Raw genomic sequence first — 12,482 nt, 5'->3', positions numbered from 1 at the left:
TCCTGCTTATGGCATGTTATCTGGATGGAGTACCCAAGGTAAGTTGGCATGTCCGGTGTGTATTGATGGAAATAAGGCTTTTACCTTAAAATACGATGGCAAAAATCCATGGTTTGATTGTCACCGTCGTTTCTTACCTCATAATCATGCATTTAGAAGAAGTAAAAAAGGGTCCACTAAAAATAGGGTTGTGAAGGATGAACCTCCTCCAATATTGAATGGTGAAGAAGTTTGGGGTTTGGTTCACAATATTCCACGAGTGATAGATAATGCTCATACTAAATTGTCTGGATATGGAGTTAGCCATAATTGGACTAAACGAAGCATATTTTGGGATCTTCCATACTGGAAAGATAATTTATTAAGGCATAATTTAGATGTCATGCACATAGAAAAAAACTTCTTTGATAATGTGTTTAACACTGTCATGAATGTTAAGAACGAGACTAAGGACGATGAAAAAGCACGAATGGACTTGGCCATCATTTGCCAACGTAGCGACCTGGAGTTGGTTCCACATAACAATGGAAAAATGAAAAAACCTAAGGCAAATTATTGTCTTACGTCTAGTGAGGCAAAGAAAGTTTGTAAATGGATAAAGGAGCTTAAGATGCCAGATGGGTATGCGTCTAACTTGGCAAGATGTGCAGATGTTAATAGAGGACAAATGAATGGGATGAAAAGCCACGATTGTCATGTATTTATGGAGTGTTTGCTTCCATTTGCATTTAGTTCATTGCCTGACCATGTGTGGAAACCATTAACAGAATTAAGTCAATTCTTTAAGGGCTTGTGCAGCAATACCTTAAGACATGATGAATTGGTCAAATTGGGTGAAAATATTCCATTCATCATATGCAAACTTGAAAGAATCTTTCCACCAGGATTCTTTGATTCAATGGAGCATCTTCCAATTCACCTCCCGTATGAGGCAAAACTTGGTGGTCCAGTTCAATATCGATGGATGTATCCATTTGAAAGGTAATTTATATTCACCTTTAACGGTTTCATTTTTTTTCTAAATATTTCCACTTTTATTAAGTTATTGCTCTCACTTTTCCAGAATGATGGGTGATTTTAAGCGCACAGTGAAAAACAAGGCTAGAGTGGAAGGCTCAATATGTATGTCATACTTACATCGAGAGACAACATATTTTTGTTCCCACTATTTCAAAACAATCTCTTTGTTTAATAGAAGCCAACGTAATGAAGGTGCAAAATTAAATGATGCTGTCACGACAACACTATCAATTAGCAATCAATTAGGACGTCCTAGTGGGAAGGCTCAAACTCATTGGTTAAGTGATGCTGAAAGAAGGTCTGCTCATATACACATCCTCATCAATTGCAACGAGGTCAAGCCATATATTGAGTAAGAAGTCTGTAAGCACTCACCCCACATAACTACCAAATACTTGTAATAACACTTCTCTCATTATTGACAGCGCCTTTTTGCACTCTAATTCCATTATTGAAGACGATCCTATATCTCAAACACGTATACATGGAGAATTCCCAGAATGGTTTCGTGCGTATGTAAGTGATTTATTGAAGTTTGATGCAAATAAATTAGAACTTCTCACCTAACTATTGTGAATATCATGTTTGTATAGGCCAGTGACAAGGAAAATGGTGTGACTGACCCTAACTTGTTATCATTAGCTTGGGGTCCTAACTCAATGGTTAAAACTTGGCACAAGTATTACATTAATGGGTACAAATTTCACACAAAAGCTTGGTCTCAGGGTAAGAAAACCATAAATAGTGGAGTTTATGTGAAAGGGGTTACTGGAGGAGGGGAAGATGATTTCTATGGAGTCATCCAACATATCTTCGAGTTGGAGTATTACAAATTGCCTCACAAGGTAGCCTTGTTTTATTGCCAATGGTTTGATCCTAGACGAAATAGAGGAACCAAAGTTCATCCGCAATATGATATTGTAGATATCAAGATGAATCGGAAATATGATCTCTATGATCCCTTCATAATTGCACAAAAAGCTAGACAAGTGTATTATGTACCTTATCCTAAAATGTGAACTGATAAGCGTCACTGGTCTGCCATTATCAAAACAAAGCCTATGGGTCATGTAGAGGTGGACGGAGTCGATGAGGACATGCCATATCAAGATGAAGATATGGCACATGTTGAACAATTAACTGAAATTGAAGAAATGGTTGGCTTGCACGATGAAACACATATCGATGAAGAAGTCAATGTAACGTTTTTTCCAAATATTCCAATTTATAATGATAGTGATATGGATGATGAAGATGGGGATGATTCTTCAATTGACGTTTGAATTTTTCGTAAGTATAAATAGTAGTTGATTATTTGTTTAAATCTTCATATTCTACCTTTTTATATATTAGTTTTACATCTTGAATTGTTGATTGTTTGTTTGAAGTGTGTATGTGCTAATTGTTTTTATTCATCTTATTCTTTATAGATGACTTCAAAAGAAAAGATTAGACTCAAGCTTCCATTCAAGAAAAATCGAATCATTTTACCGCATAAGGTAACTCAATTGATCAATTGCCACTAGATGTCAATGCCACTACACCAACCTCACACTATGTGCGGCATCCCACCCAACAACTTGTTCAACCTCCTACCCAACAAGCTGCAGTGCTTCCAATCCAACCTAATAAGGTGCATGGTATTGAACCAATTATAGTGATGATGCCCACACCGAGTTTTGTCCCAGAAGACAACATTTCCCCGATTGCTGATCATTCATCGTCACAACCATTAACATCTGTTGCCTCACGACATACTTCAATTTCAGCTAACCCACCACCTTCAACACATGTTGCTATTGGTAATAAGACTCAAGGGTCACGATGCTCCAATTCTAGTCATGGGGTTGCGCTGATGGGAGCTGCCATAAATTCAATTATATTCTATGCAATTTTTGAAATCAATCTGGCTCATAGTGACTTAATGCTATGTATAGTTTCTTACATGACATTCTATCAATGCGACTATCTAGGAAATCTAAGTTGAGATGGGACCAGCCGACAAACTTCGCTACCCATCATACCTAGAGCAAAATGGTACATGTAAATTCCAGGAGTTAGTGTTTTTCAATGCTATGACAAGATATATTTATACATCAATATTTTTTCCCTCACTCTTCTAAACTATTTTCCTTCTTTAGTTGTTTTTAAGTTCAACTAATGTGTGGATACTAATTAATATATTATAACTTATTTGTAATGTAATATTGCAGGAAAAAGTTGATTGGTTGCCTGAGCTCAATTTTCATATTAAGAATTACTACAATCTGCATGTATTGTAGAAATTTTTCAAATGTTAAAGTTAATTACTTCAATCATTTTAATCATCAATCTTTGTGGTAATTGTGAATTTTTTTTATTGAGTAAATTAGATCATTTTAAATTTCAGAACATAAATCTGCATGTATTGTAGAAAATTTTCAAATGTTAAAGTTAAATTCGGGGTCGAGGTGGCATTCGGGAGTGAGGTGGATCAATTTTGCCACATCAAAAAAAATATTGTCACATCAAAAAAATTGATGTGACACATCTAACAAACATTCTTCCTCTTTCTTTTTGCAATTTACTTTTAGCACGAATTTTATTACATTTATTTCATATGATATTTTGTGGAACTATTCATGTGTCATAAGTTACAAATTACAATATAATCAATATCAATTATTTGACACTCATTGCTCCTCGATTATTATTGATAACAGTTATTTCTCCATAAATCTATTATCTATTATCTATTATTTATATTAAAATAGACTCCTACAATTCAAAATATTGTGTCACCTCATTCAAATATTGCCACATCAAAAAAAAAAATCTTATGTGGCACATCTAACAAACACTCTTCCTTTTTCTTATTGCAATATATTTTTAGCACAAATTTTATTACATATTTTTCATATAATATTTTGTGGAACTATTCATGTGTCATAAGTTAAAAATTACAATATAATAAATATCAATTATTCGACACTCATTGGTCCTCAATTATTATTGATAACGGTTATTTCTCCAAAAATATCTTCAAATTGAATATAACATTGTATCTATATCATTACATATATCTATCACATGTCACTTATTAGATAACTAAAATTAATATTTAAATCAAATAGAGAAATATAATTTAGAATTAGGCCAACAATTTGTTTTTCTATTTTTTCTTATTATACTAGTACTGATATGGACTTAGAGAAAAATTTATATATTTTTTGAAATATTGATATTATTAAAATAAAAAATTTAAAACAAACAAAATGAACTCATAATTAGCAAATTTAAAATAACAAATACAAATATTCATAAAAAATAATAAAAAAATAAAAATGTGAATAAATAATTATATATATATATATATATATATATAAATAGGTTGGTCTATCACGTCTAATTGATTTTTTTTTTGTAAGTCTGAGTCTGATCTATTTAAATTAATAGGCTTTTAAAAAAGACTGAATCTAACCTTTTTATTAAACATGTCAGAACATAAATATCAGACCTTAGAGGCCCTGACCGTCATCAAAACAACCATCATCAATATTTACCTTTGTGTAGCTCAAAGATTTTTTGTTCTATTTAAGATAAGAAAATTTTACCCCATACCCCCTTAATTATGCCGATACCCCAAAATCAGGAATGAAAGGACGTTTTTACCCTCGTTTAAATAATAAAACTTCAAAAAAATAACCATTTTTCATTTCAAGCTTTCCGGAACTCAAGAATGAGTTTTTTATTTCTAAACTTCTGGGGAATTTGAATACAAGTTTTCTGCTACAAAGATACACTCCGAAAAACTTGTTTGAAGTTCTCTGTTACAGAAGCCTCTTCCGGAAAACATTTTTTTCAAGTTCTCTAGTATAGAAGCCTCTTCCGGAAAACATTTTTTGAAGTTCTCCGGCACAGAACACTCTTCTGGAAAACTTTTTTGAACTTCTCCTGTACCGAGGCTTGTTCTGGGAAACTTGATGCTTAATATTTTTGATAACGACGACAATTTATGGTGTATTAATTATTAATTATGTTGTATTAATTATTACGGTGTATTCACTATTTATAGTGTATTCATTATTTAATGGTGTATTAATTATTAATTATTTATGGTATATTATTATTTAAAAATATTTATGGTGTATTATTTATGGTATATTATTATTTTAAAAATTGTGTACACTAGAATTCTTTAAAAATTGAGTATACCAGAATTTGCTGTACCATAAAACTTGAAAAAAATTTCAGAAAATAATTTGTACCAGAATTCTTCAAAAAAGTTTTTTGAAAGTTACCGTAAAACTTTTATCTACCGAAAAAGATAAAATGATTAAAAATAAAGTAACTTTAAATTGATAAAATAGTAAAAAAAAAAAAGTATAAATGGCATTTTCATAAAATTATGGGGGTATAGATATAGATACGAGGGTAAGGGTAAATTTTTCTTAAGATAATAGTCAAACTTTTTGAACGATTTGTCTGAGAAAATTAATGCAATTTTATGTAGTGTTGAGTTGATAGGTTGAATAATATAATTTAATTGTTTAATTTCTAAGGTTAAATTAATTTTATACTTTTATTTGGTACAGATTTTTGTTTTTAGTAAATTTATCCTATATATTCAATTATTACTATTATTTTAATATTACTATTATTATTACTATTATTATTAATAAATTTAGTGCACATTTTTGATTATTTACTTTCGTATTTAGATGATGTTAAATTAGTTCTAATAAGTATTATTTCATTTAAGATAAATTTTTAATTGTTAATAATTTTTACCATAAAAGTAATAATTCCTAAAGAGTATTAATTCATAGAAATTATTGCCTTAGTCATTAACAGATATAATTTATGAATATTTAAGATAATAATTAATATTCAAAAGAAAATAAAAAATGAAGACTCTAATGAGATTTGATTTTTTAATAAATAAAAATGAAATAGACACTTATGTGTTACCATAAAATGGTAAACTATCTTGCCTATAAATTAAGGGATGCTTGTAGTGGTTGATCATCTTAAAACTTTATAAAAACCTAAAGTGTATAGTGTATACAAATAGTTAAATTAAGATGACGGGGAAGAAGATTATTGCTTTTTTAACGCTTGTAATGGTTTTAGGCTTGCAAGCTGTGACAACATTGGATGCACGTCAAATTGATGACATCAGTTGCTCTGAGGCTATTGTTTTATTGGTGCCATGTGTACCTTTTTTGACAGGATTAGGCCAACCAACACCATCTACTTCCTGTTGTGAAGGAGCACAAAATTTAAATCAAAAGGCGGACACCACTCAGGTTCGACGTGATGTTTGTGAATGTCTCAAAGGAGCTTCAATGAAATTTGGCGTTAACTCGGACAGAACAAAACAACTCCCACAACTTTGTAACATTAGTCTTTCTTTTTCTATTGATCCTAGTATTGACTGCAACACGTAAGTTTGCCTTTCTCTTTTCTTGCTAAATCACACAAAATCGTATACATTTTTTTAAAAACAATTGTTAATATTTAGTAATTATTTTCTATAAAGAAAGACTTAAAATGATGACTTTTTTTTTATTACAAACCCATCTTATTGTTATTTTTATTTATCCACAGAATTCCATAATTCTACCATATGGGTCAAGCATATCACGAAGTAAGCTAGAAGTACAACAACAAAAACTTTATAGCAATAAGCAAAGTGAAAAATTGTACCAACTCTTTAAAGTTGGATAGTTTTTAGGTCTATATTTATGAAAATTTGAATCATATTTATTTGTTCTCTATTTTCTGTTTTTAAATTTCTGAAGTGTAATATTATATTTTTGGAATTCTATTATACGAAAAAATTACTAAATAAAATATAATTTTAATTTATAAAATACTGAAAAGTTTTACTCTACCAAACCAACAAAAACATAAAACATGTTTTCTATATGAACACCATTTTCTTCCTTTTTTTAAAAAAAATAAATGCTAACAGCTCGATAAAAATATATATAAAATTTCATCATGATTATTTCAATTTCATAGTTTTCCCTAACTAGTTTACTTTAAAATCAACTATAACTTTTTCAATTGTATTTCAAAAATAATGAATCAGAGTATTCGCAATTACAAAATAAAGTTAATATGTTAAACAAAAGAAACTCCTAAAGCCAAAACACTTGGTGTCTTACTACCAAAAAATAAATCCTAGTTGGTCATAGCTTAGGACGCTTGTGGAAAAGTCACCCAAAAAGTCTAACACCAGTACAAAAGTATCTCGGAGCCTCCAACGGCATGGTATTGTACTTCATCACATTTCTCCTACTAGTTTGGTTTGCGACATTATTCGCTCAAGTAACACTATATGTGACGTCCTGTCAAATGTAAGGGTCATCTCCAAATAACAAACACATAGCAAATAAGCATGCATATATAGTTATTATAGAAAAAATATAAATAAATCATTTACTTCATTTAACAGTTAAAATCACAAAGCACCAAAGATACAAATCAACAAAAGTGCACAAATCCTATTTGTTATACTATATGTCAATGTATGATTTTGGAATATCACCACTATGTAGAGTAAATAGTCCCACTATTGGACAATGTACCACCGTTGGACTTGTCGCATCATTGGACAAATGCTCTACAGTGTTTCATGTTTAGTACCCCACCGTTGAGTATTGTTTTGAATCATGTTGCCTTTGCAAGAAACTATCGTCACGTACTCGCGACTAGGTCCAGGCCATCAATGCATGCATAAATGTCATCACCTTATTAACAAAATAGATCACTCAACGAGCGTCCAAAATGATTCAACCTTGTCCTAAACCAAACTGGTTTAGACAAAAGTCATCACCTCGAATAACCACAACATGTCGAACACAACTATTATGACAACATATCATATATGTTTATTTTCTACTATTTGAACATAACAAACACAACCATTATAACAATGTATCAAATAACATTTATTTATTTTGAAGTTAACACACAAACATAACCAATACATAACATCACAGTGCATTTATATGGCATATAATTCGAGTTGGAAAGCGAATGGAGTGATGCCCTTACCGTTATGAGTGTCGTTATTAAGGTTCATATGTAGCGGTCTTGGCTCCAAAAACTTTACAACTTCACAAATTAATTTACTACTCAATTAGTGTGAAAACTTATCTTATCCTTAATTCCTATTCAAGGTTTGGCGTTAACTTAATGTTTTAGGACATGCCATTTCTTTATATTTTTAAAAGATATAAATTCTCTCAAATTAGCAAGCATACAAAAAAGTAACAATAAAAAGATATTTTGAGTCTATATTTAGTGCATCATTGCAAATCCAATAAATTAAAGAAAAATGTCATTTTTCAAATATTTCTTTTGGACCAAAATTCTAATAGAACAAGCATCAAGGATCCCTAAGACTTCATTAGTTCACTTCCAAAAAATTAACAAAAAAAGTTAACGACACTTCAACACAAAATTCATTTTAATTATAACAAAATAAATTAACAACTCTATCATAAAATTATTTTTATTTTGTAAATCAACACAACATTCACACAATCCTTTCATAAAAATCACAACTTTAACATTCCAAAAAATAATTATAACGACAACTTTCAACCCATTTATTATTTTTGGAAATATTGTTATTTTTAACATCAACAAAGTTTCTAAAAATTTCTTCAACACACAAACTATCACCACATAAAATTTTAACCAAATAAATATTGAGTTTTTAGCCAATAACTACTTCTATTGATTAAAACACAATTTTATCTTTATAACGACTTTTACCGAATGAAAATTAATTTTTGACATAGATAAACATTTTCTCTAATTTAAATAGATTTTTATATCAATGTCATAAGAAAATCAAGATCACTGCTAAGAAAATAAATTGCATATCACAATTTTACTTTTAAAACTAAAGAATTTTCCTACACAATAATAATAATAATAATAATAATAATAATAATAATAATAATAATAATAATAATAATAATAATATCAAATCACCATTTTCAAAATTATCCATCATCACAAAGCCATTTACTAAAATCAGTTTTTTTTACTAGTGCCAACAATAACAATTTTACCATAAAAATCAATTTATTTTCTATAGAAGATCAAGAAGGGATTTTGTTCTACTAACAATGAAAAATGGTTAGACACAGTAAATATGATTGTAATTAAAGAGTTCTTACTTGAGGGGATGATTTTAATTTCTTCCTTTTTCTCTCCCAAACCTTTTCTTTTTCTTTCTTTCTTGCAGATAGGTTGCTATAAGTATTCATATTGAGAATGAGAGACGTCGGTTTTGTTTTTTCTTCTATCACTAGAGTTAGGGAATTTAACCTAAGTCCATTAAGACCCTAAATATTCACTCCCAAATTAAAGTAGTTTTGTTTTTAACATCTTCTTTCTTTTCTAGTATTATTGTTTTTATTATAAGTATTTTTTTTCCAAATACTTAGCAAAGTATTCAGTCAAATAACTACATCATGTCATACACATATATATTTTTCAAAAATTATAATTGAATAAAATAATAATAATAATAATAATAATAATAATAATAATAATAATAATAATAATAATAATAATAATAATAATAATAATAATAATAATAATAATAATAATAATAATAAAAATAATAACAACAACAAACAGACTCCTAAAATTCAAAATGTTATGCCACCTCATTCAAATATTGCCACATGAAAAAAAATTGATGTGGCACATCTAACAAACACTCTTCCTCTTTCTTATTGCAGTTTATTTTTAGCACAAATTTTACTACATTTATTTCATATAATATTTTGTGGAACTATTCATGTGTCATAAGTTACAAATTACAATATAATCAATATCAATTATTTGACACTCATTGCTCCCCAATTATTATTGATAACAGTTATTTCTCCATAAATCTATTATCTATTATTTATATTAAAATAGACTCCTACAATTGAAACTATTGTGCCACCTCATTCAAATATTGTCACATAAATAAAAATCCGATGTGCCACATCTAAGACACACTCTTCCTCTTTCTTATTGCAATTTATATTTAGCACAAATTTTATTACATTATTTTCATATAATATTTTGTGGAACTATTCATGAACTTAGACACACTCTTCCTCTTTCTAATTATACCAGTACTGATATGAACTTAGATAAAAATTTATATATTTTCTGAAATATTGATATTATTAAAATAACAAATTTAAAACAAACAAAATGAACTCATAATTAGCAAAGTTAAAATAACAAATACAAATATTCATAAAAAAATAATAAAAAATAAAAATTTGAATAAATTATCTATATATATATATATATATAGGTTGGTCTATCACGTCTAATAGATTTTTTTTTTTTTTGTAATTATGAGTCTGATCTATTTAAATTAATAGGCTTTTAAAAAAGACTGAATCTAACCTTTTTATTAAACAAGTCAGGTCAGAACATAAATATGTCAGATCATAGGCCCTGACCGTCATCAAAACAACAATCATCAATATTTACCTTTGTGTAGCATAAAGATTTTTTGTTCTATTTAAGATAAGAAAATTTTACCCCATACCCCCTTAATTATGCATATACCTCCAAATCAGGAATGAAATGACGTTTTTATCCTCGTTTAAATAATAAAACTTCAAAAAATTTACCATTTTTCATTTCAAGTTTTCCTGAACACAAGAGTGATTTTTCACTTCAAAATTTATCATTTTTCACTTCAAAATAATAATAATAATAATAATAATAATAATAATAATAATAATAATAATAATAATAATAATAATATTAATATAATCATAATAATCTATAATTAGAATATTTCAAAGTTTCAAATCTATTATATATATTTAAAACAGACTCCCATGCCACCTCATAGTATTTTTTCCACATGTGCAAACATATCCCACCTCAGCAAAAAAGCTTATGTGTACGCCTTAGAGAGTTCTCTTGTATTTTTATGTTTCACCTCATTTTTTTCTACTTAGTTTCTAAATAATTTTTTTCCTCTTTTAATCTCTAATTTTTTTAATGACTTCCTCAAACAATTTCTTCTTCCCTATTGTGTACGTCCCAGTCATTCGCCATCCTCGCAAAATCATCTTCTTCTTCGAAATCACCGACTCTACTCCAAAGATACACTAAAAGAGGTATAGGTTGGTTCGTTGCAACAAAAAATTTCATTCTCTTTATCCATTTCTGATTTTGCTGCCATAAATTCAATTATATTCTATGCAATTTTTGAAATCAATCTGACTCATAGTGACTTAATGCTATGTATAGTTTCTTACATGACATTCTATCAATGCGACTAACTAGGAAATCTAAGTTGAGATGGGACCAGCCGACAAACTTCGCTATCCATCATACCTAGAGCAAAATGGTACATGTACATTCCAGAAGTTAGTGTTTTTCAATGTTGTGACAAGATATATTTATACATCAATATTTTTTCCCTCACTCTTCTAAACTATTTTCCTTCTTTAGTTGTTTTTAAGTGTCACTTTGCTTTGTGTGTCTCATATTCTTAGTTTTTCAATGTAGTAAATAACAAACACAGAGCAAATAAGCATGCATATATAGTTGTTATAGAAAAAATATAAATAAATCATTTACTTCATTTAACAGTTAAAATCACATAGCACAAAAGATACAAATCTGCATGTATTGTAGAAATTTTTCAAATGTTAAAGTTAATTACTTCAATCATTTTAATCATCAACCTTTGTGGTAATTGTGAATTTTTTTATTGAGTAAATTAGATCATTTTAAATTTCAGAACACAAATCTGCATGTATTTTAGAAATTTTTCAAATGTTAAAGTTAATGACTTCAATCATTTTAATCATCGATCTTTGAGGTAATTGTGATTTTTTTTTTTTAATTTTAAATCGGATATATTAGAATTTTAATTTACAAACTTTCAAACTATTATTAATATTGGCAAATGAATCATAATCATTAACATTTTAGTTACAAAATATTTGGTTACAAAATATTAATTGTCAAACAATTATAAGTATACAAATGAATTACTTTAATTTCATCTATTATATATATTTGCATCTATTATATTAATAATAATAACAATAATAATAATATAATCATAATAAATTATTATTATTATTATTATTATTATTATTATTATTATTATTATTATTATTATTATATAATCATAATAATCTATAAATTAGAATATTTTAAAGTTTCAAATTCTAATTAGTTTCAGTCATTTGATTTCGGATGTTACACACCTCACAATATGTGTTATTTTCACTAATGTGCTGAACAATTAAAATTTTATCTTTGCACTTATTTCTTGATCACACCTTAATCAATTTCAACATTCACCTTTTAATATAGAAATGAGTTTTTACATCCACCTTTAAAGTCAGAAAGGATTTTTCAACCACCTTTCAATCTATAAATGATTTTTACAACCACACTAATTTTACAAAAAAAAA

The 12,482-nt window shown here is 28.2% G+C and overlaps 1 protein-coding gene across 1 annotated transcript; it reads left to right on the top strand.

The window, feature by feature from the left end:
* The first annotated feature begins 13 nt into the window (after window positions 1-13).
* On the top strand, window positions 14-2,039 carry LOC101490274 (uncharacterized). Its single transcript, XM_004516265.1, has 4 exons — window positions 14-981; window positions 1,064-1,318; window positions 1,446-1,536; window positions 1,614-2,039. The coding sequence occupies exons 1-4, from the start codon at window positions 14-16 to the stop codon at window positions 2,037-2,039; spliced, it is 1,740 nt and encodes a 579-aa protein (XP_004516322.1).
* The last annotated feature ends 10,443 nt before the right edge of the window (window positions 2,040-12,482 follow it).

This window comes from Cicer arietinum, unplaced genomic scaffold (assembly GCF_000331145.2).
Source record: "Cicer arietinum cultivar CDC Frontier isolate Library 1 unplaced genomic scaffold, Cicar.CDCFrontier_v2.0 Ca_scaffold_6375_v2.0, whole genome shotgun sequence".
Lineage (NCBI taxonomy): Eukaryota > Viridiplantae > Streptophyta > Magnoliopsida > Fabales > Fabaceae > Cicer > Cicer arietinum.
The sequence above is the reverse complement of the archived record's forward strand: the minus strand, read 5'-3'. Positions and strand labels throughout refer to the sequence as shown.

Coding starts and splice junctions, on each gene's coding strand:
- LOC101490274 (XM_004516265.1), top strand. CDS start 14: ATGTTATCTGGATGGAGTACCCAAGGTAAGTTGGCATGTCCGGTGTGT. Junction 982..1,063: donor TGGATGTATCCATTTGAAAG/GTAATTTATATT, acceptor TCACTTTTCCAG/AATGATGGGTGATTTTAAGC. Junction 1,319..1,445: donor TTAAGTGATGCTGAAAGAAG/GTCTGCTCATAT, acceptor CATTATTGACAG/CGCCTTTTTGCACTCTAATT.